The sequence below is a fragment of the Zosterops lateralis genome, assembly GCF_965231275.1.
Source record: "Zosterops lateralis genome assembly, chromosome: 3".
Taxonomy (NCBI): domain Eukaryota; kingdom Metazoa; phylum Chordata; class Aves; order Passeriformes; family Zosteropidae; genus Zosterops; species Zosterops lateralis.
Genome location: NC_139764.1, coordinates 70,299,229 through 70,325,508, shown reverse-complemented (window position 1 = coordinate 70,325,508; position 26,280 = coordinate 70,299,229). Strand labels below are relative to the sequence as shown.

The following is a 26,280-nucleotide window of genomic DNA, read 5'->3' as shown; positions in this document are numbered from 1 at the left end:
TGTTTCACAGAAAACCTGGGGGACAATAACAGGCAAAAATCTCTCATGAGTTCCCAAACCGTAAAAGTATTTATGTAAGAGGAAATCTATGTATGAAGTCAGTCCTGTAGTGATGACAAATACTTGCAGTAGGCCTATATGTAGCTTGGTTTTATTTTACATCACTGTCACTAAACAGGAACAATTGGTATCAAACCAAAGGTCTCCACTGAAGAGTTTTTTAGTGATTTAAAAAAAAATACTTCCACCTTCCTCTCATAACTGCCAGCCCTGCTGATCCCACAAGTACAGCCTTGTAGCAGCTGAGCCAAGGCTTTGTTTGCTCAGCTCTTGATAACCCAGTTAAGGGTAGTTACAGGGGACCTTGCCCCCTCTCATGGGAGGATGGATTTGCCAGGTTCACCCCCCTGTGCCAGCAGAGGGCAATGCCACACCAAAACCCACACTGGTCGTACCCAGGGGCAGGTTTTGCAAGGGGCAGTCAGGCATCTGTGAATAAATCAAAATCAAGTGCTCTTTGCTTTTACAAGATAACATGAAGTCCTGGGAAAAAACAAACAAACAAACAAACAAAAACACCCTAAAAACCATAAAGAAATAATGGAAAACTGTCATATATCCATGGATTTTTAACTCCACAGACTGTAATATAAGCGCCCACAGGCTGAGGAAGAATTCGCCAGCACTGCCAGCAGATGGGGTCCTTAAGACTGAAACAATGAGACTGCCTGCATTCACATGGCAGTAACAAGCAGAACCCACGAAAAAGGATGTACAGTGCTCCAGATTGCAGCAACTTCTAAGGCAGCCAGGAGCTGAGGCATGACCCTTTTCCCTTGAGAGGGACTGGTTCATATCCAGTTGCTTCCAGGAGAAAGGGGCTGCCAGGCTGTGGGAGGCCTCGCTGCTGTGAGGCGAATGCATGGGGACAAGTCTCTCCCCCTGGCTCTAAGCCCAATGTTTGACTGGAACATATGACATCAATCACTGATTTTAGACTCCGCACTGCTCTGCCTCCCTCCCCTTCTGCCACGATATCAGCGTGGCTGTGTCCGTCAGTCACAGTCCAGTCATTATTGCACATACCTACCTAAAGAACATCAAGTAACAGGTAGCAAAATAGCCATTTCTATGGGAAAAAACATCCTTCTCTTAAAAGTATTCCACCTCCCCGAACTATAATAAAATATATTTAATATACTAGCATAATTACACTGGTAGGGAAATATGCCCTTTTTGTTCCCCATATGAATATTTTTATTCAAAATACTGAGGTAATTTTCAGCTTATGTTGCTTTAAAAATTGCAAAATGACAGAAGTATTAATACACTTTTATAAATGCCAATTTCTATTTACTAGTACATGAACTTCTAGACTTTCATTATTACAGTAGTTCTTTTTCCCTTTTCTTTTTTTGAGCCAGTGATGAGATCAGTTCATATCACCTTTTTCCATCAAAACTGCCTCTTCAATTATTTGTCCAGGACAATCTCTTAACACAAAATAAACTTGCAAGTAAAAGAGAACAGAATAGCAAAAGCCAGACTGCTCAATACACAGAATTACAATACAGTTTTGTAGCATTTTAAAGTTATTCTTGATATGGTTCATCTTCAAACACCTATACTAGAAGGATAGCAAAAATATGCAAGTCAAATAGCTCACTGTTGATCAAATTTATACTCTGTTTTTTTAATGGTCTCACCAGCTCAAATCCAGTGACATTTAAAACAAAGTGTACCTGGAATTTCTCACCCCGGTTCATCTGCGTTGATCGAAATTCAGGAGAATCTATAAAGGCACAGGGGTAAATATTATGCAGAAAATGCCCTCGATAAGACACCTTCATTCTGGAAATAAAAATGTATGAAACAACATTTTATAATCATGGAGGCGAATTAATTTAATCAAAATTTGGGTAGGACTGTTGACAACAGTAAAGCAGTAGGTAACAGGAATAAATTCGTTCATCTTCTGGAATATCACTCCCAGAGCTACCTTGTTTTTTGCCTAACTGATTCTAAGCAGAACAGGCTGCCAGACAAATAGAGAATCGACAAACGTGGCATGTATCCACAAAACATTGTTATTCAATACAAGAAAGGTCGTGTTGCACAGCCAGACCAGGATCAGGCTTCCCTTAGGTAAGTAGCTTTGTGATAATGAGTAAGAAAAACAATGAAACCTGACATCACTATTGCTGTCAACAGAAACTGGTTAAAATATTGGCCAGAATTTAGCATGAGTTTCAAAATTACAGCTTGCCTATGGGCATATATTTTACCCTTTCTCACCTGGATTCTGTCTGCCTCTGGGCAGTGCACCTGCCCCTCTCTACTTGCATGTAAAAGTGCAATGAATCCATTCCAAAGGCCTTCTGTTTTAAAGCCTATTGGAGAGATACTTCTTCCTTCATGCACCATATTTTTTAACCTTAAAACCTGAGAATGGACTGAAGAGACAACTGGGATATCTAAGACTCAAACAAATCTCTTGCTTATTTTGCAAGCCACTGCCTTTGGTATCACACAAATATAATTTCCACTAAAATCCACTCAGCTGCACATGTAAGTGGATACACAATATCCTCCCATTAAGAGGTGACACTGTCACCTGAAAACAGCGTCACAAAATAGTCTGTAAGACTATTACAAACAATTACAAACAATTGCAACCTCAATAAATTTCTAATTTATTCAATCATGACACAAAGCCTACGACTGTCCCCAAGCTTTTATAGAACATACTTCCCCTTCAGCAGGATGCTTAGCCTATCATCAACCGATGTTTTATCTTCTGCTGCATAGGCTTGACCTGTCTTCAAAGTCTGAATGTTGCAGAATTGTCCAGTCAGTCTTTGGAAGAGCTCTGGAGGCACATGGAGAGGTTCAAACATTCTCTTGTAGAGGCTGCTAAGCTCTTTCTCTATCTTGATCTGGATTGGAAAAACAAGAGACATCAATAAACACAGATGCATTAGTTAAAAATGGGTAAGAATGCACACGGACTTTAGCTTGAGGGACATACTTTGCTTCAGTATGCTTAAGCAAGGAAAGAAGTGGTAAATGTGTGATTGTCTATCCACAAACACTGCCTATGACAGGGTGACCAAAACCTTATCTAAAATTAGCCAGGATGGCACACTGGTGTTTCAGAATGCTGTTTTATCTAAGTGGCACATTAAATCACACACAAGGAGCCTTCTGAGATATCTGTTGATACAACAGTGAATAAGACTTGGGCAAGAGGTATACAGAGAAAAAAAAATGGGGTTGTCTTTCACACTGCATGCACACATCACTGTGCCTTATTTCTCAGGCTCTCCTGGGAGCCCCTCTCATCCCTGAGCTTCTTGGCTTACTTGCAGTAGAAAAGCAAGTCCTGAAAAACAAACCAATTATATTGAAACCACATATGATGAGGGAGGGAAAAAAAACCCGCAAAAACATTGCCAGCTGAACATCCCACATCTAAGAGCCCACCCAAACTCAGGCAGCAGCAATGAGGGATGTTGGCTGAAATCCTAAGCCTGGAAGTCTTCCCTGAATGAAGGAAGCAGGGGATGAGACAATATTACAGCCTTCCTGAAAGCAGAGGCAGCCTGAATAAAGCCTGCATATTTGTCATGAGGAAGACAAATTAGAACAATAAGCATCAGATAATGAAAAAAATAAAATATACATAGAACAGAGAATAAGGAAAGGCAACCAAGAAAGAATGGCAGAAAAAAAGAGAAAGAGGCAAGTTTCTGACTCATGTTCAACTCTTCCTCTGGGACCTGCAGGTCCTTTTCTACAAAGCTTCTTTCCAGTTTGGTCAGTCTGTGGTGTGCTAATGCATGAGGTTATTCCTCCCCTGGTGCAGTACTGCACACTTTCTGTTGAACTCCATGAGATTCCTGTTGGTCCAGCCTGCTGAAGCTCCTCCAGATGGTTTCCCAATCTTCTGGCCTATCAGCCACTCCTCACGGTTTTGTGTCATCAGGGTTCACATCTGCCCCAGCACCCAGATCATGAATGAAGATGTCAAACAGCATCAGGACTAGCACTGGCCCCAAGGTTACACACCACATACTAGTGTCTGTGTAGAACACAGATCCAACTGGATTTCTTACCTCTGATTACCACACTCAGCCCTGCCATTCAGCCAGATTTAAATCCACTGTGTCCTCATCCAGGTCACACTTCAACAGATTCTCTATCAGGATTTTATACAGTGTTGAAAACCTTACCAAAATTAAGGCTGAGGATATTCACCATTCCCAGATATGGCCAGTCATTTCATCATGAAGGGTAATCATAGAATGGCTTGGGTTGGAAGGGACCTTAAAGATCACTCAGTTCCAACCCCTGCGCCATAGACAAGGACATCTTCCATGAGACTGGGTAGCATTAGAGATTCAACCTTGAACACTTCTAAGGATTGTGCATGTGCAGCTTCTCTGGGCAACCTATTCCAGGGCCTTACCCTCCTCACAGTAATGTATTTCTTCCTAGTAACTAATCTAAACCTACTCTCAGTTTGAAACCATTCCCCCTTATCCCATTCCCCTTTACATGCCCTTGTAAAATGTCCCTTTCCATCCTTCTTGTAGTTTCTCTTCTAGTTCTGGAAGGCCACAATCTGGCCACCCCAAAACCTTCTCTTTTCCAGGCTGAACAACCCCAAATCTCCCAGCCTTTCCTCAGAGAGCACCTCTTCCATCTCTGTGCTTAGGACCCCAGAGCACCCCAGGGGGATCTCATCAGAGCAATCACTTGTCTCACCCTGCTGGCCACACTGCTTTTGATGCAGCTCAGGATACAATTGGATTTCTATGGCTGTGAGTGCACATTGCCAGGTCAAGTCCAGCCTCTCATCCACACCCAGGTCCTTCTCTGTAGGCCTGCTCTCAATCTGTCCATCTCACAGCCTGGGTTGATATTGGGGGTTACCCCAACCCAGGTGCAACACCTCACACCTGCTCATGTTACATTTAATGAGATTTCCATTCACCCCACTTCTCAAGCTTGTCCAAGTCCCTCTGGATAGCATCCCACCCCTTCAGGTCTGTCAAACAACTCAGCTTGGTGTAATCTTTAAATTTGTTGAGGGTGCACTCAACCCCTTTGTCTATGTCATTAATGATGGCAATGAATAGTACTGGTCCTAGTAGAGACCCAAAAGGAACATCACTTGTCACTGATATCCATCAGGACTCTGAACCAGTGACCATTCAATCAGTTTCTTATCCATCTATTATCAGGCTGGTTAAGCATGACCTCCCCTTGGTTAATTCTTGCTGACCACTCCTGATTACCTTCTTGTGCTTCATTTGCATAGAAACGTTTTCCAGAACTATCTATTCCTTCTTTTCAGAGATCAAGTTGAGGCTGACCACTGGGTTCTCCTTCTTGCCCTTTTTAAAGAAAGGAGAGGCATTTGATTCCTCTGTTCCTCACTCTGTCTCTCTGTCACCACCATTATTCCAAGACTATCAGGAATGGTCTTGCAGTGACATCAGCTCTTGTGGCTGTGTGACATCAGGGCTCGAGGACTTAGTATGTCCAGCGCATCACCTGACCTAAAGTTTCACTAGTTTCACACTGAATCAATTACTGGTTGAATATTCCACAAGCAATTACACTCATATGAAATCCAGGTTTTGAATTTCCTGTATGTTCCTTATGTCACAATCTTTAATTCCTCAGAGGACATCTACACAGACGAAACAAGGATTAAAAACAAACATGCAAAAGAAATTGCATTATGTTAAGGATTGTGCTGAGTTATTTGATTTCAAAATATGTTCCATATACCCACAAAACTAGATGATTGTTTTACGATCATGTTTTCCAGGAACTCTTCCATTTTTAACAGCTGTACCAATTTAATTAGCACCTCTTTCTATACATGACCAATGCAACTTAATGGTTTTTCATCTGAAAAAGGAATTTACGTAGCTCCCAAGACTCCTGAGCCCAAAACCAGGCACACAGACATGAGGGCAAATTTTGGCCCTGGAGTGATAATCCAATCCCTTAACTAGCACATGGTTCATGTTTCATGATCTTCCTCTAGTGTGTAACACTTTGAGGGGAAAGCAGGTGTAGCCACTTTCTTAAAGACAGATCAGATTGCAGGCTGTAGCTGGGCTCCCTTGTAACAAACCTTTCCCTCTTCCCAAGCACAGCTGACTGCTCCTCCAGTCATGCTTGTGGGTCATATTCCAAACAAGCCATATGGGTAGGTGTAATGTTTTGTTCAGCAGGGGTTGAAATATGCTGGGATGCTGCCAGAACTCCGAGTCAGACTGATTAGACCCAGCTTCCACTCCAACTAAAAAAGCCAAGGATTTTGATTCGTTGTAAAGCTCCAAGGAATCAAAACCACTGAAATAATCTTCTGGTCAGAAAAGAAACACTGTGATTTTGCATGCTCCATTTAATAAAATAAATATTTAACAACTGAACATATCAATTATTCATTTGGTAATATGACTAACTTGTAATTATTCTGCCATTCCTTTCTTTCCTTGGAAAGATCTTTTGTGAGAATTACCAAAACTGGTTGAGATGGGCAATACAACAGCTGTAGACAGAAAATCTCATTCAAAAATTAGTTCCTAAGAGTTTTAATTTTTTCCCCTATTCTTTGTCCTCCTGTAGGAAAGACACTTAAAACAGTCTTGGGGTTCATAATAAATATGTTATACAGCTAAAAATACATGCATGACTATCAGGCATCACTTCAAGTATGCTTGTTGATCATAGTTCATAACAAAGATTCATATATTTTTTAATAATTACTGAAAATATCATGTATTATCGCAATTAAAATAACATCATCTTTTCCATGCACTGTTCATAAATACTGTAATTTCTCAATGGAAAGAAGGCTATTGAAATTAAGCCTTAATATGCAAAGAAACAGCACTACCTGGCTATTCTATCAGATCTTATTTTTTGCTAAGCTTTTAAGTTGCACAGGTCACATAGTGCAGTTGATGCTAATCTTTGGGTGAATCTGTGTTCCACATTGGAGGAATCTGCTGTAGGTAGAGCCTCTTCCTTTTTTAACACATGTACTCAATTTATCAACTTGTTGTAGACAGATGCAATTTAACCTTTAGCCTCCTTTGAAATGCTGTGGTTGCCTGCCCGAGTGTGAGCAGTGCAGAGTTTATGGGAGTGCCAAGCACCTTGGTTCTGCTGTAGTTACACCAACAGTGGGCAAGGGCTACAGAGAGAGAAAGCAAAGTTAAAGGCAGGTGCTCCAGGCCTCCCTCTTTTAGATGCAATTTTTTTACCAACTTTGGTGACTGAGTTTATCAGTTGAGTTTCATATACTTACATAATTCCTTCTTCTTGTATCCACCTACAGAGTACTTCAATCACTTCTACCACTTAACCTAACTCCTACAAATAATTCTGCTAACAAATTTACTAGAGGATTTAGTGAAACTAGCTGCCTCTTCAATAGGATGAAATCTACACCACAAACAAAGTACCCCAATCTATGCCAACATAGCTTTCAGTAGACAACTGTAATGACAAAAGAATGTATTTCTTTCTCCATTCAGCATTGACTTACACATTGCAGGTCATTTTTTTGTTTGGTTGTTTTTTTTAACTCAAGCCCAAACCAGCACATCATCCTTCCAGGATGCTTTTTTCACTCACAAATAACCTTCTATTTAGATTTTTGGAAAGGGTTGGATAGGTACAAACTCAAGGATCATTACCTATATTTAGGGATGCCACAAATCACTTTTAAAATAGGTAAGTTAAAAGGTTTGGTTTCCCAGGGAAATGGGTTTCAATCATCTGAGCACTCTTGCATTTCACAATAATTTCTGTCTTTGGTGGCCCTCTCCTGTCCCATCTGACAGAAGATTAGAAGCCTCAAGATTTATTAAAAAGGCTTAATTGGTAGGGGGGGTTGAAGGAAAGCAGAGCATGTTAATTTGGTTGAAGGGAAAGACTGCAAGTGAGTTCATCCCATATTAGACACCAGAGTATCTGCATGGGATATTTACTGTGGACACCTACAGAGTAGGTAGAGTCTGGCCTCACTGGTCCTGTTACCACAGCTGCTATCCTATGTGTGTACTGAACAGCATGGCCTAAAAGAAATACAATGCAGTTTCATCATGTGCTGCATCTCAGCAGCGTCATAAATGGATTGACTAAGCTGAAAAAATAGCATTAGTGATACTAACTAAAGAGGAAGTTACCCTTTAAGTAGTTAGATGACTCTTCAAAAGCAATTTGAACTAGAAATATTTACTACACATCTACAATTGTCTAGTAACAGATCAGTCTAGTTAGTTTTAAGCTACTTCCTAGGCAAGACAGACGTCAAGCTTTATGCTGCCTTGCCAGCTAATTTCTTAGCTGCTTTTTTGCACAGCCTGTGTTGAATTGGCGAAGATCTTATTTCCACTTAGGTTTTGTTTTCTCTCTTTTTTTTGGTACAAGTTGTTGCACACTTCCAGAGTGTGATTTTGGGCCAAACACAAAAGTGTTCTGCTGAGAATGTGTACTAATCCCATACTGGCTCAGTTTGCCCAGCAAACATGGGCAAAATTTCCTTTTCTTGCATCTTAGTAGACTGCTTGTGAAATTCAGCTGTTATACATACCGGTCTTCTTCTATACACTAGGTATATGAAATGCAAAAGGTTGACAACCAAAAACACAGAATTCCAAATCATTATGTCCAAGGCACAACGATAGAGTGTAGCCCAAATGATGAATAATGCACATCCTGTAAAAATGTAAAAAAAAAAAGGAGAAAGTTAAATTTCACCAAATAATAAACATTCCTAGAAAACCATCAAGAATATGTCCACTGAGTATAACTATGCTAAAAAGCAATATATTCTAAAGTTAAGCTTTAATACAGTTAAGCTCTCTGGAAGAAGGCATACAACAATAGCTAATCACTGCAATGCTGCAAACAGGCACTAAGGGAAAGTTGACAGACTGAAGTCCTATTGCACAGGACTGCAATACTGAAATGACAGTAATTCAGATCAGGATGGGACAAACAAAGGTGAAGTCCATGATGATTTGTTACTGAAATGAAGTAGAAAAGAAATGGGGGGAAATAACACAGCTCACAAACATTTGTGTTGCATTAATTAGACAGAAAAAGGCCTAGAAATGAACATCTAATTAGCAAGGAAGAGTTGCATAAAAACTTCCTAAACTCATATGCAGATACCTTTTAAAATTAAAAGAAACTAATATTGCTGATGTGACAAGGTCACATCAGGAACCTGAATTCTCCTGTGTAGCATCAAAGGCAAAATTTCCAAATGCTTACTCTTTTTTTTTGTTGTTGCCTTACTTTGAGTAATGACATTTGCTTTAAAAGATAAGGCACTGTGTATGATTAGGGATTCCATTTTTGGCCTACAAAGACAATATTTATCAAATGATGGATTATGTATTAGTGAGTTTCTCCCATATATCTGTGAGCCTATCCTCCAACAGAGATGGCTGGAGAGGTCACAGACATTTTCTCTGCAAAGACAAAAAGGAGACAGTGCTAAATGAGTGTTCTAACCCCCTTTCTCCCTGAAGAGGACATTGACTTAATGAACTCAGTATTATCTAGCCTGTCTGGGTTGTTAACTGATGAGGCAGCACTTATATATGAATTAGAAAAATCAAAATACAGTGACTCTTCATCTGCTTATTAGTTAGACTGCAAGGCACAGGAGGATACAATGTCTGGATGTATTGAAGAGCAGCAGAGAGGTGGGGGAGAGTCAAAACAAAGGGAATAGGTCCTTAGGAACCAGGCCTCATTACTCGTTCTGCCCACTGAGTAAATCTGCTGCCACCCCAGCTTGCGAAACTCTGATTCCCTCTCTGCTCAAAATATTACAAGACCCGCAGACCAAAATGGCAGGTTCAGCAAGTGCAGAGCTCATTTTGCTTCTAATGCCAAGATAAAAGGTCTTGCAATGCTCAGATCCTTGGTCACCAGTGCCATCTGTTTTAAGAAGTTACCCTATAATAATTATAAAATAGAAAATGCAAGAGCATTGTAAATTCAAACAGTTCTATCATAAAATTGACCCACACTATAAAGCCAATAAGCACTCTCTTATAAATACTTAAGCATGGTCTTGTTGGATTGGATTTATCCTTCTTACACTGCAATGAGTCACTATTCCGTCTTTGATCACAAGGATCTTGTCCCACACAAGATACAGAGGCTTTGAAATAGCTGTGGGACTGCAATGCTACAAACTGAACCACATTTGCTCAGTCTCAAGCATGCCAAATTTAGGTTTTTCCTCTCAAGTCAGACTCTGGTGTCACAAGATTCCTAGAGTGGTAGAAGAAACACAAGTGATATCAGAACACAGAATACACTCCCCATTGAAAGGCTGCACTTTCAAATCAGCAACAAAAATAATGCTGGGGACCCACAAGTGCCACACGATTGAACCCACATTAACAGAACACATGGGCTCACAGCAAGCTTCTCAAGGAAAACTTCACCTACCTCAGACACACTAAGCCAGTGCACCTGCCAATACACAGTCCCAGTACTTGCTTGAAATCTAAAATAAAGGTCTGAATGATCAGACATAACTGATTTGAAATAAGTGGATTTTAAACATCCAGTTACATCTGGCATAAATGATGTCCACTTGTTTTCAAGCTGACATCTTCATAGGTTTGAAATTGCAAATTAGAGTTCTAGGAAGTTTTAAGATCCAAGGGTTAAATAATCTTTCTAGAAAAGGTATATCAAGGTCAAAACAGATCCTGTCTTGGACCAAAACCACCTTCATCAGAGCACAACAGCCATTAATAGAGTGAGTAATTTCATTATAAGCTGCAGGGACCAGCTCCATAATGGTCAAACTCAGCCATTTCTGTCACATTTCTGTCTCCAGAATAATTCTCCTACCTACGGTGAGGAGGCCTCGCAGAAGAATCATATGAAGATTCAAAGTAGTTGGAATAACCAGTCCAACTGCAAAGCAAATGTTTGCCACGTGGAAAACAAGATGATGAATCTCTTTCCAGTTCTCACATGCAGTCTCATTGAGAGGATCAAGGGTGGAATTTTTTAAGTCTGGAACAAAACCCAGTGGAGTAACGGTGAGTGGGCTCATTGCTGTAGTATTCATCTTGAAGACTCCTGCAAGGAGAGGGAAAAAAATTGACTATGCATTAAACTGAAACACAGTAGACATACATATGTCTAATATAGGTTTGGGGTTATTTTGTCTCTTCACAAGATATATTTTCCATTATCACTGATGAAAAAAAAAATGCATTAAAAGGGTAAGCTAGGTCTATAGTTTGTTAGTGCTTTGCTATCTCTTTCACTTAAATCACAGCTACCAAAACAGAGAGGCTGCTAAGTCTGCTGCTAGTCTTTTAGGGAAATCACTTGGTCTTCACAGTTTAAACAAGCTTGCAAGACCCTTGTCTGTGTGTGGAACTACTGGAGAGAATGAGACAGCTAAAGACTATTTCTAATCTAAATATATATAGGATGTTTTTGTTGTTGTAATAACAAATATAATACATTTTACACATATAACCTTTTGCCTCATTTAAATGGAAATGGAAAATGGAAAATTAAATGGAAAAAATACCTGTGGGTAAATTCCAATACAAAAAAACAAACAAAAAAAAAAAAACAAAAAAAAACAACAACAACAAAAAAAACACCAAACTATTGAAAACAAACTACAGTGAGGAACTGGAAGATTAAGACACTACCTTTAGAATATTAAAAACTGGTCTCTCTGGGTAACTGCAGTCAGTGCTACAAGCTCTACAGAAGGTCTTCTCAGCCCAGAGCAGGTCTCAGCTGAAAGAGCACGACTGCTCCTAGACATGTCTGCTGTCAAGCACAGGAGAACCCTGCTTCCAGCCAGGCATGTATGGTCTCTCACTGCCTCAGCAGCAGAAATTATATGGAGGTGGGCTTGAGTCTCATTAATCAGCTATATGCACTTCATCACTGAGCAAACAAGCTCCGTAACATACAATGCAGCAGGATTTGCGTTCAATTAAATTCTGTAGAGACAGAGCACGTCCCTGATGTGTGTCATCACAAACTGCTATGTAATTTATGTGCTCAGCAGACAATTTTGGGTCACAGTTAATACACTCAGTTTCCTGCAGACTCTGAAGCATCTCTGTTAATTGAGACTGTTTCCTGGCCTGTGAAATAAATTTGAGTTGCTTCATCCCTTCATTATTTTCTCACTATCAACCTGTGTACAAGGCATAAGAAAATTGTACAGTTTTCAAAATTAATCAGTGTTTTAGACCCCTTCTGAAAGCAATGAGAAGAAAGAAATCCTCAACCCTCTCTTACAGTTCATCTCCTATGCCCAGAGCCTGTCACAGCTAAGGTATGCTACAGAATGTGCAGAAGCATCCTGCAGGATCAAACACTAGCACAGATGAAGTACACCTATATCTGGATTGAAATGATTTCCAAGGGAAAAAAACTATCTAATCCTAAATATCTAATCTAATCCAAAATACACAATTCACATATGTCTTAAGATATCAATTTCCTCTTGTCATTCTTACGCTAGTTATTCACAAGGATTAATTAAGATGTGGGGGTTTGTCATAAACTCTACACTTAACTGTTAGCAAACATCAGGCCTATCCAAATACACTCCTACTTTCTTTCAGCTCTTTCACAAGTTCATCAAGAGTTTCACTGTCCTGACAAAGCCACTTGCACAGCGAGCCAAAGGCTGAGCCCATGCAAGGCTGCAGGACTGGCATTTTAACGTGCTCATAAACAGGAGGGAATTGCTAACTGGATAACTATGTCTGTGCTCATTTTACACACAGCTCATCTGGTGCTCCTGCTGTTTCCAAACAATATAAACTCCTTACACCGGAACAGCAGGATCTCTGATTAAAAATATAGTCGGCTGAGCTTCTACCTTTATTCAGCCTTTCACTGCCCAGTCATGCCAGTAAAGGCACCACTTAAAATGCCAACAGAATAAGACAACCAAACTCACAAACAGATACAGAACCATAAGTCCTTCAACTCGACATCAAAAGAGGCTGCAAGAAGTAATTTCAGTTGCATCTGATCACAGATCAAAGCAGCCTTCCAGAAGCTTGATATTTTTTATTAGCAAAATTGTACTGCTCCACTGTGGGAATAGAGGCTACCTTACCCTTTCTACTCAGCTCTAAAGCATCATACATTAGAAGACTGGAAACCCAATGAACTAAGTTAAATATATAACACCTGACAATCTCATTCTCCTCACAGCCCAGCCAAAACATTGCTCCCCTTGCTCTTCACAGACACTGACACAACAAATCACAAGCTGTAAACTGAAATAATGAGAAGGAGTTTCTCCAAGTGTTGACCAAGCAATTTAAAGCATCTGCAGTTGTAAGAGGATGTTCAACACTTTTGGAGGTCAGGTTTACCTACCAGATTGCCTAAATTAGAATCCCAGAACCTAAATCTGCCCACCTCCTGTTTTTTATAAGCTTTGTCTTTACTACCTCAAAGTCTTTACATGAATACATTTGAACTTCACTTACTACTCACAAACAATAACTACAATTCGCCTAACGTACTGAAAACAGCAGAAACGAGAACTTCGCCATCATGGTGGTATTTAAAAGCTGACAGAAATAGATTGATGCTATCTGCAAAATGACACAAGGACAGACTTAGACACAGGCTCTGAATTTCAACTAAGGAGACAGCTATGAGGATCAGGAGAAAAGGCAGACAGGCAGAGCTACAAGCTGTAACCTAAAGTGTTTGTGCACAGGTAACACCAGAAAAACAAATATCCAAAATGTCAAAAAAACCCAACATTGTAATTTTTAGATCAATCCTTTAGTCCTGGCATCTACTGTTACCAAATAATACTGAAAAATGCAGGAAAAATCTGCAGTTCCACGAAAGAACAAGCAATTATGTTTTTTTACCTTCTGTGACCTCAGAAAGCCAAAAATTAAATACAGATTCAAGTTTTAAAACTTTATTATGTCTGCTAAGGATTAATATAGCACAAGACTATTTAGTCATATGCTTAAGTTTTCAATGCAAAGACAAGTATTGATATCAAGAGGTAAAAAAACAACCAACATAGTCAAATAATTTTGGAAATTTGGGGTAAAATAGCATCCACTGAAATGAAAGCTTTACCGAGCATAAGACAAATCAGTAAAAGAGCATTTTTTAAATATCCAGCATATATCCATCACATGGATTTAGATTTACCAGACCAAGAATTTGAAAATTCAGATGATCGAGAACTCAAGTGGATTTGTTGTTCAAACAGGAGGGGAAAATAGAGGATATATAAAAAAAGAAAAACTCACTGACTCTTTAATATTGAACCAAACAGAAATTAGTGTAGTTAAAAAGCCTATTAAATTTTTTTTTGTGCATGAACTTGATAGAAAGTTAAGGTAGTACATGGTGGTCTTAGGTCAGAAAATACAAATTCTCAGAACATAAACAAGTTGAGCTTACTCTAGGATTTTGTTATACTCAACAACAGCTTTATACAAGAGACCAAACTTCTGAAAGGCATGCCCAAAAGATTTAGTCCACAAATATCCAGAGACCAAGATGACTTTGAAAAAAGCCTGACTTGTATGGACACCTAAACAACATTCGCAGAAGACAAATGTAGCGGAAAACTGTAAAGCATTTGATTCTACTATGAGAACCAGTCAGCCAAGCTGATACAGGACAGTGCCAAGTGCTCCACTTGTGCCATTACCCACTTCAGTGAGATTATTCATATCCCACAGCTCTACTGGTCAACATTATTCAAGTGAGCTTCTTAAATCTTTACTTGAGTATGTTTCTGTAACTTTACAGTCAATGCAATAATAATTAAAAAAATATACCTGCAGAACTTTACTTTTCTATGGTCTTACAGCACAGCAGCTGCATAACAATTTTAGGCAATAATTATTTTGTGAGCTGAAACAAACTACCAGAGGTAGCATAGCTGAGTTAATTACAAATTAAGTTACCAATTCCCTCTTTTACAATGCAGTAGGAACGAACAGGTTTAAGAAAACACGTATTTCAATATGCTCCTTGCAGCAAGTCCCACTCAATTAAAAGCGTCACTAACCGCAGAGATTTCTAACTCTCTTCAGTCACTTTAATCAAGAGAACATTGAACAACACGTCCATTTTTCATACTTAACAAAGTATCCTCGCCGTGAGAACACCTTCCCCCGCCGCGGCGCAGCCCCGCAGCTCCCAGGCCGAGCGGACCCGAGGCTGAGAGCGCCCTGGGCTCGGTGTCCGCTCCCCGCGCCCAGGGATGCGCCCAGGGATGTGCTCAGGGATGTGCTCAGGGATGCGTCCAGGGATGTGCCCAGGGATGTGCCCAGGGATGCGCCCGGAGCCCCAACCCGCCCCTGGCCCCGCTCTGCGCTCCGCAACGCCAAACCCTCTCTTTATGCGAAATAATCGTGAAAATAAATTTTTAAATCTGTAAAGAATGGAGCAACTAGTTCCTTTCCCCCCCCCCCCCCAAAAAAAAAAAAAAAAAAAAAAAAAAAAAAAAAAAAAAAAAAAAAAAAAGCCACTTCGAAAGCTGCACCCCGCCCCTCCTCCCCGCGGGCACAGGCGGAGAGCCCGGTCCCAGGCGCGGAGCCACCGGAGGGAAGGAGAGCCCGGGACGGGACGGCGCGTTCTCCCCGCTGGCCGGGCAGCTCCACAGGGAGCCGGGCAGCTCCACGGGGAGCCTGCCGCCCACCCCTCCTGCCCCGGGGCTGCGGGACCCGGCGATGCTCCCCCCTACTCGCGGTGCCGCCGGCGCACGGGAGGAGCGCCCCTCACCTGCCCCGCGCCCGCGGAAAAGTTTCCCGGCCGCCCGGACGGGACAGGACGGCGACGGCCCGGGGCTGGCGGTCCCGCGGCGGGCACGGAGCCGCGGCCGTGACTAAAATAGGCAGAGGAGCGGCGGGAGCTGCGGGCGGCGCCAGCGGGGCCGGCACCGAGCGGCCACAGCGCGCAGGCGCCTCCCCGGGCCCGGGGGGCGGGAGCGGCCGCGGATCACCGCTGGCAGCATCACCCTGGCACCATCCCCCCTGCCAGCATCACCCCCGGCACCATCACCCCGCCAGCATCACCCCACCAGCATCAGCCCGGTACCCCCGCGGGCCGGGGCCTGCGGCTACCGCTCAACAACAGAGCCCCCTAAAGCAGGTGGGCACAGACCCCGCGCAGAGGTGCGGCCACAGCCCCCGCCCGGGCAGCCCCCGCGGCTGTTGGGTGTTAAAATTAGAAGAGCTGAATTCTCCCCTAAAGCTGTGGCAGCAGCGTTGCCCCTACATGGCGTGTCAAGGAGACTCAACAGCCTTTATAAAACGGCTCTTCTCAACTCGGCACCTGCTGTGGTTGTGTGGTCACGAGTGATGTTTAAGAAGTGTCACCAAGTTTGCTGGCGTGGCAGTGTGACAGCTCCCAGAAAACGGCGTGTTTTCAAAGAGAGACTCCTCTGTCCCTGCATTCGGCATCGGCTCTGCCCGTGCCCTGTCCAGGCACTGCCAGTCTTACAGGACAGGGGAAGCAGCCACCGAGCGCGCCTCCATCCCCAGGAGGCGATCCCCAGGATCCCCAGGGGAACAGCATTCAGTGATGAAATGCATTCCAGCCCACCTCAAAACCTGACTGTCAGTGATAAATGAGGACTGCCAAAGCAGAAAAACCTTTTCAATGCATTCTGATGAGCTAGCTACAAAGTGGGGGTTTCAGCAGCCAAGGGCATATGGTCAGCATTATTCTTAAATATTTTTGTAAAGCAAACAGAATCCCAACTTGGTTTTGAAGTAACAGTTTATACACGTACCCATCAACATGTGTCTGAGGAGGTCCTGCCTTCCTCACAGTTATTCTTGGTTTTGCACCTTGGACAAGAGATCAGGAGCTCTTCAGGAATGTGTGCCCCGTGAACAGGGGGTTTATGAATCCTGCTGCTTCACATAAGATCTGATTTTCAAAAATACATTATGAAATAATATTGAAGGACTTGATTTGGCACTATGTTTCCTCTGGCTGGCCAGCCATTTTTATGGACATACCTTCTCTTTCCTGAGATATGCACAGTAAATGAGCTGGAAAAAGGGTAGGAAGAACGAGTCAAGATAGTGTGGCTACAGGAATGATCATGAGTGATAGCATCTAGCATGTGTTTGAGAGTGACAGTATTCATCTATGCCTGCTGGAGCAAAGCCAAGTAGCTTCCAAAAGCTGCACAAAGCAGCCGTCAGAGAGTTCCTATCCCAATCCAAACTGACGTGTTAGGCATTTTCTAGCACGTTACTGAACGTTATGGGTTGGAGAAGCACCGTTTGTTCTACTGGTTGTGTCTTCTATAAAGTCTTTGTACCTCTCTCATTACCTCTAGGTCTTCTCTAATTTTGAGGGAAGCCTTGGTGGTAAACAGCATGTGCTTAGCCCGTGCAAAAAGAAAATTGTTAGGAAAGTTGGCAACGAGCTACTAATATTTGCAGCCATGTGACAGTGTAGAGCCTTGTCCTGATTGTGGCTAGTCTCTTGGGATCTTCATATTTCTCTGTATTTATGGTTAAATGCCATTTCCCCTCTGCAGCAGGGCAGTAAAAACCAAGACTACATGGAGATGGCAGTATCTACCATTACAGCTGTCAGCAGGAAGAGGGAAATGAGATAGGATCTGAGAGATGCCCCTATATCCTGTCTCTCCAGGAGGACCATAAGCAGGTGGAGCACATAGACGTGGCTTTGACAGGCTCTAGTCTTGTGCTGTGGTGTGCACCTTGCATAGAACAACTTTCTCTAATGGAATCCCTGGCATTAACTTTATATAATAGATTATTGGCCTTTAGTTTTACAGATAATATTAGACAACATTACCTATACTTATACAGATAACAAACATTCTCTAAGTTAAAAGTACTAAGTAGAATTTATCCCCTTAAAATAAGGTCTCATGTACTGTAGGAGAATGGGCTGGTTTAATTAAATTAATGTCCTACTTAAATCACTATAAAGACTGCTTTAACCTATCTTTGTCAATAAGCTGCAGGTTCTTTGAAGTCTGCTAATACAAATTAATCTGACAGAGGCAAGAAATAAAAACTGTTTGCATTTACACAGAATGAGGAATTGGCTTTGGACAGACAGATCAATTCTTGGAGATTTGTGTTGAATTGATGCATTTCGTTAGCAGAGAGGTCTAATGCTGTTACAGCTGTTCCTTGATGCAGGCTTCTTCTCTTTCTTCTGCTATTAGATTCTTGATAGCTTAAGTACTTTCTCCAATTGTATAGTTATTTTTCACAATAAAAGTCCACAGTATAAAATGTCACATGGTTGTTGCAAATTGCTCAGTCTCGCTCCTTATCTCCAGCAACCAGCTTTGTGATCCTCAACAGTATACCTTAACCTCTTGGTGCCTGCCTGTTCTTCTGGATTCCAGGGAAAATATCATCCTGCTGATAATGCAGGAAGATGTTTGATCTCAGAAGAGGACAGGCAGGAGTTCGTAGGCACAGCTGAGACCTGAACCTCCCTCTCCTGTTTCTCAGTTTAGCCTAGCCAGGCATTGGAAAACTTTATTAAGCAGATGAGGAAGAAACTTCTCGTGAAACTGCAAGCACTCTGCCTCTTCCAAATGAGAGCCCAATGTCACAGCCTTTTTTAGGCAAAGTTTTCACTAAAGAGAACAAATGCTTTGTATTCAGGATCCCAGATGTGCCAGGCTGACAGGGCTATTTTCAGACAATGGCAAGATATATGAAATGTTTCCATTTATAGTTTCAGGAAGTGTACTCAGCATCTACTCTAAACTGATCTTTTAAATTCCCTCCAAAGGATCTGTAAGTGGGCTCCTTTAGAAAGTAATTCATCCCATGTGTATTTGACAACTGTCATGAGTGTGACAAAATACACTAGCAAATCCCATCCCACTTGCTGAATTTTGTGCCGTATAACTGAAAAATCACACACATTCTCTGCAGAAAATTTATTTATATGGGTTTTGCCTGAAAGCATCCTCAAGAATTATGTTTTATTGGAAGGAAGTTTGTATGGAAGAGATTGTGAGCACAAATACTCTCTCAGCTCTTTAGTATTCTGGTGGTTTATTTAACAGGAGCATGTGCATTCCAGTGCATGTTTACCTCAGGCCCTCTGACAGGCACTTTCTCATGTATAGTCAGGCAATTATTCCAGTGCAAGACCTGCAGGAAGGGCATCTCCTGTTAATACAAGGAGGGCTATCTTTTTATTTGAATCCAAGATATAAAACACCACATCCCAGGGCTTCCCAGTAACTGATTAATAGTATAGTAATTGATTAGCTTAGAGCCAGGAGCCAACTTTTTTCTAAAATAATCAAAGTATTCAAAGTTTAACAGATGGTTGATATAGACGTTTACCTAAAGGGCACATGATCCTGAGTTATAAGGACAAATTAAAATTGTTTGCCATTAAAGTCATCTAAACTGTGTGCAGTAAACAATTTATTCAATCACACTGAACAATTATCCCTCTTCCCAAATTATGCATGAGCAGTTCCCTGCTGACACTTTATTTTGTATGTTCATTATTTGAAATTGCTCAGTGAACAATTTCTATGAACTGCTTGCAAGTGATTTTTCTGGGACTTGATAGAAGGGCCTGCTATGCTTGCTCTAGCTCTACCTAAATCACATGATTCCCTCAAAAAAACAGGAGAGCTGATATAAAACGGGTTGGATTTCCTAAAGCAGAGCCATGGAATGCTTGTCACTGCCCTGCCAGGGCAGCTCGCTCGAGGCATTGGGGAATAATGGGAACCTGTCCCAGGGGGCTTGCTTCTTTCTGCAAACAGAGGAATACCAGATATGGAGTCTGACCACACTGCTTGCCTGGAACTCAAATAGTTATTGACACATTGCTCTCTGTTAACGTGAGGCAGCTCTTACTTCACACAGAACGGGAAGACAAGTAACAGAGCCATGCTTTTGCATTGCATGTGTCCCCTCCCTGGGTGACAGCCCATTTTTAGGGGTCTTTGCTACAGCAGATTTGGCAGCACTGGGTGAACTGGTTGTGATTTTTCTGTTCCCTTTTTAGACAACTTCCAGGCACATATAAAGTTCAAAACAACCATGGAGAGATGTCTGCACTAATCCTGAAGTAAATGCATCTCAGCTGCGGCTCTCAACATTCTCTGCAGAGATCCCCACGAATTTGTGTGAGTCTGTGTGACTGTAGGAACAAAAGGAATCGCAGATATCATCAGAGTACACATGTATGCATGCTTTTGGGTGTTGGGACAGTGACAATTAATGTTTTGCTGCAGTATTAATCCTTTTTTAGCTGTGCATTTTAATACTTACCATGGCTATTTTTGAGGAGCAAAGGGCAGGATTGAACCTTCAGGATGTTGCATATTTGCATCATCAGCCATTTTCTAGGAATTTTAAAAATTATTGATAAGGATTTAGAATTTTATGTAAAGATATGAAAAGGAATCAAATAACAAATATTTAATGCTGCTAGACAGACAAATAGAACTGAAAAAATAAAATCAAAAAACTTAACAAAAACTTGAGGAACAAGGATAAAAAAGAAGTAGGGGGAGGCTGAACATGAGTCTAAGGAATTTTTTTAACAAGTGACAAAGAAGGCATACATGATTTGATAGTGAGAATAATCCACAGTGAGGGGAAAGAAAAGGTAAATAAATAAGCTCAGAAGAACTTTGAAACGGAAAGAGATAGCTTTTTTAGATTTAATAAACTGTGCATATTGTAAAGGACTGTCAACGTGTGCTGAGTTAGAGCATGCCACAACTGCTCCTTGCTACCCTGATCTTTAGGAGTAAAGGCAAACACAGAATTAAAAAAAATACATATTTTCTTCCGATTTCAGTGAATAAATAAGACCAGTCTTTTGAATGATGTTTATTATACTTCTTTGTTCTGTAAAGAAAAAAAACAACTAACAAAACCCTATTATATAGGGTTAAAATCAGGGATACAGACTGCAATGAACATACATATATATGTGATTATTGCTTTTGCATGTAGCTGAAGTACATAGAACACTGTAAAAAGCAGTTTTGGAACTAAAATGGCAACCAATATAGTTAACAAAAAGATACTAATAGTTTGTAAAATCAAAACCAATGTAAAAATATTTTATGTATCAGTATTTCTTGTATTTTTTTCTATAAATACTATTTTTTTAAATAATGAACATATTTTTGTAAGAACACTGTATTTTTGAAAAGCTGTAACCAAACAATAAAATTGAGACCCAGTGATAAATAGAGCAGAGTGCTGGATATCTGACTGTTTTTAAGAAGCACTTCATTCCCCTCACCAATGAGATCTGCTTGAAAGTATCATTTGAGGGACTCAACTTTTCTGTAAATGAAAACAGGAGAGTTTTGCTTCATATTCAAAAAAGTATTCAAGATATTTTATCTCTTAGTAAAATAAAATAGCGACTACAGCTGGATAAAAGTTTTGAATATTTAATTGTGGGAGAGTTAGATGACCAAAACACAGCAAGGAATTCCAGCACAGCAGCTGTTTTATAGGAATTGCTGATACCCATCCTTGGGTATCCTGGAAAATGTGAACTGTCTTGCCTCACTTTTCTTATGGATTAAGTTGCTTTTCATTTACCCAGTGTAAGAGAAGACATATGGGAAGATACAGAGTCATACCTAATGTGTTTTAAACTCATCCCAAATCTTACCTGCCAGTATCTCACCCTTGTAGCCACATCCTACAGTTGGGCACAGGAAGTCCAAGCACAGCATTGGGTATCTACATTGTCCTGCACTCTTCCTAAAGCCCACACATGAGAAATATTAAAGAGATATGTGTGCTTCATCCCCACTGAGCCCAGACTTCTGCAGGCTGCTTGGGATCACCCCACAGAATCCCTGGGGACAGGAACCTGCTTACAGATCTGAGATGCTCTGATGCTTGCCTGTGATGTGCAGTTTCTATAGAAGGGGATGGTGCTGCCCACTCTTATACAATTACATGGTTAGAGCATTTATCCATTGAATGGGATTTTTGCCTCAGTGTCTTTCTTGGCCAGATGTTGCTTTTAGTCCCACAAAATTATTATATCTCCCAGATTTAGACAGGTTTAGGTGGACACTTACTAGTGGATACAATGACAAATATGGGATTCACTGCTGAAATAGTTATTTATCATCATGATTTTATTGCAGTTGTTTATTTATATGACTTGGATGTCTTAGTTCTTGGTCATCCATCTTTTATCACCATTTATCTTCAAAATCCCACTCAGGTAGTGGAATAGTCCTGTCCCCACAATTCACCAATCCCTCAAATTAGGAGCTGCAGGTCAACTGACAAAAATATTGAAATATTGCCTGTGAATCCACAGCAGAAGAATAATTGCTATAAAATCCTTCTGCTCTCACAAGGTTTTGGGAAGGTCCCATCTTTTTTATTTTTTTTTTTCCTCCCCACTCCAGAGCAAGGTTTAATAACATTTGTAGCTTGCAGAAAGATGGTTTGGGTCCAAACCCTCTGCTGGCAGAACTCTCTGCCAAGTGGCCCTGGAGGAGGGCATTGCTAGCCATGGCTTGGGACACAACCCCAAATCTAGAGCTAAGTGATGACATGCTTGTGCTGCCTTTCTCCTACACACTCCTGCTGATGAAGCTCCACCTACATGGTTTGATTCATCAGCATGAGGTGGCTTGATTTACATGTCAAGTTCAATACATCTTTTGATTCCCACAGAAGCAGAATTTCAATAAGTAGAAACTGATGAGTTTAAAAAAATCTACAAGAAAGGAAAGTTAATCTGAATTAGACAAACAGAAAGAAAGGGTGTTTTTGATAGGGAGCCCTGAACTTATTCTATTTTAATGCATATTAATGTAAATAAAGTAAACATTTTCAAGAGGGATTAACAAATCTGTTTAATATGGTATTTATTTTGTTGTATAGTAAAAAAATCTGTTATGCAGTAACAACATCTAGGGGGGAAAAAACACGCATTCAATTATTAGAAGAATAGAAAAAATATTATTCTGGTCATGTCTGAATTCAACAAATAGATATTAATTTTTTCCTTTCCTATTTAAATAGTTTTCTTCCATATAAAGAGCTGCAGATCTGTTTCACTTTTAACACATGGTTTGCAATATCTGTTCATATGAGCAACACAATATTGTGTTTTAATTTTTCATGTACATTGAGATCAAATATGTCTTATATTTATCATTCACAATAAGCAAAATCTGTAGAGCACTTTTTCCCTGAATATGTAGCATCAACATATTATTTAATTACTACAAGCATATGTCTTTTTTGTGGTATGGCAAATCTGTGCAATATCTTTCAAGCATGTATTCAGCTTCCCCAGTTTAATCCTAGGGGAGGTCATATCTCTATATGTATTATTTGCTTTGTTGCAAGAAAAACAGTTCCTGGAAACATAGATCCTGGATGGCCCTCCTCAGCCACAAAGCCTAGCCTCTGTTATCACAGGCAACTGAAAAAAATAACCTTTTTCTTTAAGCACTTAAAATTTGCCTTGCATAGTGTTTTAGCTACAACAGCACATTGGGATGCATCCTCTCTGGTTATTCCACAGTTTCTGTACTTTTGAGTGGAGTTGCATGATGGAACCTGTTACCTGTACTTACACTACTAGTAGTTAAAAAAAATACTACATAATTATAAAATTGCAAGGTCAGTCCCGTGCTCCTAAGTAGGCAAGACTTGCTTTGAAGCTCTAACTACATATTACTGCGCTTAACAAATGAATTTGCCAGAAGTCCAATTTGGAATAAACCTCGCTTGGATAAAATTTATATGAAATTTAGTTCTCTCTTCCCCTACTCCTCCTCCCCCTCTGTTTTGGACTGTCCTAGGCCATACAGTTTCTTACCTTAAGCAGCAAATTTGAACCCTTCTGCAGGCTGTAAGGGCAATTCCAACATGATGTCCATATAATTATAAAAGCTTAGGAAAATCAAGTGATGAATGACCACACCATCACATCCACCGATTCTGCCACTCTTGCCTCTAGCAGCATATAAATGTAGACATAACTCCACAGAAGGTTACGGAACTGATAAAAATGCAAAATATGAGCAAAGGGGAATCACTGCAGGATCAAGAAAAGGACTCATTAACAGCAGCATGGCCTTAAGTATCCACTTGTTTAAACCAATTATGAAGGAATCTAATCTGATCACCTCACTGACAGTTATTTCTGAGTAGTAACACAGGCATAAATTGGATGATGCTCAAGTCAGAACTTCACCTAGCTCCAAATATTTATTAACCTATAAGTAATCATAGAATCATGGAATGGTCTGGGTTGGAAGGGACCTTCAAAAGCCATCTAGCCCAACTCCCTTGAATAAGTGGAGATATCTTCAAATAGATCAAGTAGCCCAGAGCTCCATCCAATTTGAATGTTCCCAAGGACCAAGCATCCACCATCTCTCTGGAGAGCCTGTTTCAGTGTGCCATCACACTCATAATAACAAAATTCCTCCTTGTATCTAAATATATCCCTGAATTTAAAGCCATTAACTTTGTCCTATCACAAGAGGCCCTGCTATAAAAAGTCTTTCCTCATCATTCTTGCAGGCCCCTTTAAGTACTGAAAGGCTGCAATACAATGTCACCTGGACCCTTCTCTTCTCCAGGCTGAGCAACCCAAACTCTCTAATGACTCAGTGTTTATGATCTCACAAAACTTGTCTAATTTTGCTAACATCATTCTGAGTATGTCTTCATTTAGATAGATTATACAGCCCCCCCAAAACACTGGTTTATGAGCATACCAGAGCATATTTCACTGTATGTTTTAGAAGTACTGTCCAGATTCAAATAAAAACAGAGGTAGAGAGAACATCTGTCTTGCTTCCAGCCCTTTTGGGTGTACTTATACTATTGTAGATATCTATTTTACAGCTGAATTTTACAGCTGAAATGTTCTGCTAGTCATGTCTCAAACAGATGCTGGAAAACTAGAAATGATATTTTAAAAATTATTCAAAGCCCAGAAAGGACAGTAGCAACACCTAAACAAGATTGGCTAAAAGCATGTTCAGATATTGACTCAGACACGTCCTGGTAGAGATTTCTGACAGTAACCAATTCCAGCAGAGAAGAGCATCAGAGAGTATTGTGTTTGGAAAGCGTGTGACAGAAACCAAGCCATACAACAGTCACAAAAAAGAAAAAAACATCAAAGTATGTCATGAAGCACCCATCATTCCTCAGTATCTTTCTAAGCAGTATGCTACTGCTCAAATAGAATATATGTTTGATACAGAAATTGGGTGAGTAAGACTCCTTGGTCTTATTTTAAAGTGAAGATGATCAAGCTAATTAACTTCAGTAGGGTCAGAATTTAGTAAAGACAAGTTTTCTTGAATAAATAGGCCAAATGCAAATATTCAAGGAAACCAAGGAGAACATTAATAAATTATTTATATTACACCTAAGTCTAGAATAAGGTATCTTCTATGCATTTAAAATATTTTTACATTTGTAGACTGTTACACAGATGTACATCCTTACTACATGCTGCCAGCCTCTGGCACTTTGTGCCTTAGTTATCATCTGAACAGGTCTTCAAAACCCATCAGTGAACTGTTTGCCTTTTTTTCCAATTCTCTTTTGGCCAAGACAAAGTAGCTCTGTGACTCAGGGACTTCATCCATTAAGCAGTACATAAAGAATACATTGCATGGAAGGGTTATGAGAATGATTTGGGGATTATCACATTGCGTGCTGGGGTAGTTATGTTTGGCTGGTTTTCCTCTCTGAGGAAGCAACATAAAGCTAAATGCAAAACTTGTACAATCCTATCTGCTCTATACTAAATGTCCTTCAAACAGGTAGTGTTTCACATCACTCCTAATAACTTTTTTATACATACTGCACGATTATCCTTCAAGTGTAAGATTGTATCATCATCTTAAGTCCTCCAGAAACAACTCACAAGATCTAAACTTACATGTATACCCACACATAGAGAAGCACACAAGAGTCATCCTGCCAAACAAGCCAGCAATTTTAAAATATTAAAAATATTATCTACTTCCAGACCTATTAAGCAGCAATCCATTCTCATAAAATAGTAATGCTTCTTACTTTTTGATTACTGGCAGGCATCAGGCAGAGCAGCAGGAAGGTGAGTTAGCAAAGACATTCAGACACTTCTCTTCAAAGGCACAGTGACCCTGAGGGTCAAAACCAACTCTCTCCTACTGAAGTGCCATCTGAGGCTCCCTTA

At 40.5% G+C, this 26,280-nt stretch overlaps 1 protein-coding gene across 4 annotated transcripts in view; it reads right to left on the bottom strand.

Annotated features, from left to right (window-relative positions):
- The window catches only part of POPDC1 (popeye domain cAMP effector 1), a 51,244-nt gene that overhangs the window by 10,579 nt on the left and 14,385 nt on the right, over positions 1-26,280 (bottom strand). For 2 of the 4 annotated variants that reach the window (XM_083857845.1, XM_083857848.1), the window contains exons 2-5: positions 10,915-11,148; positions 8,624-8,748; positions 2,749-2,936; positions 1,743-1,851 (exon numbers count right to left, since the gene is read on the bottom strand). In XM_083857845.1, the coding sequence (XP_083713971.1) occupies positions 1,743-1,851; positions 2,749-2,936; positions 8,624-8,748; positions 10,915-11,148 (656 nt within the window). Of the gene's footprint in view, positions 1-1,742; positions 1,852-2,748; positions 2,937-8,623; positions 8,749-10,914; positions 11,149-15,186; positions 15,523-15,831; positions 16,120-26,280 lie in introns of those variants that run through there. The other 2 variants (XM_083857847.1, XM_083857846.1) reach the window with 2 other exon arrangements.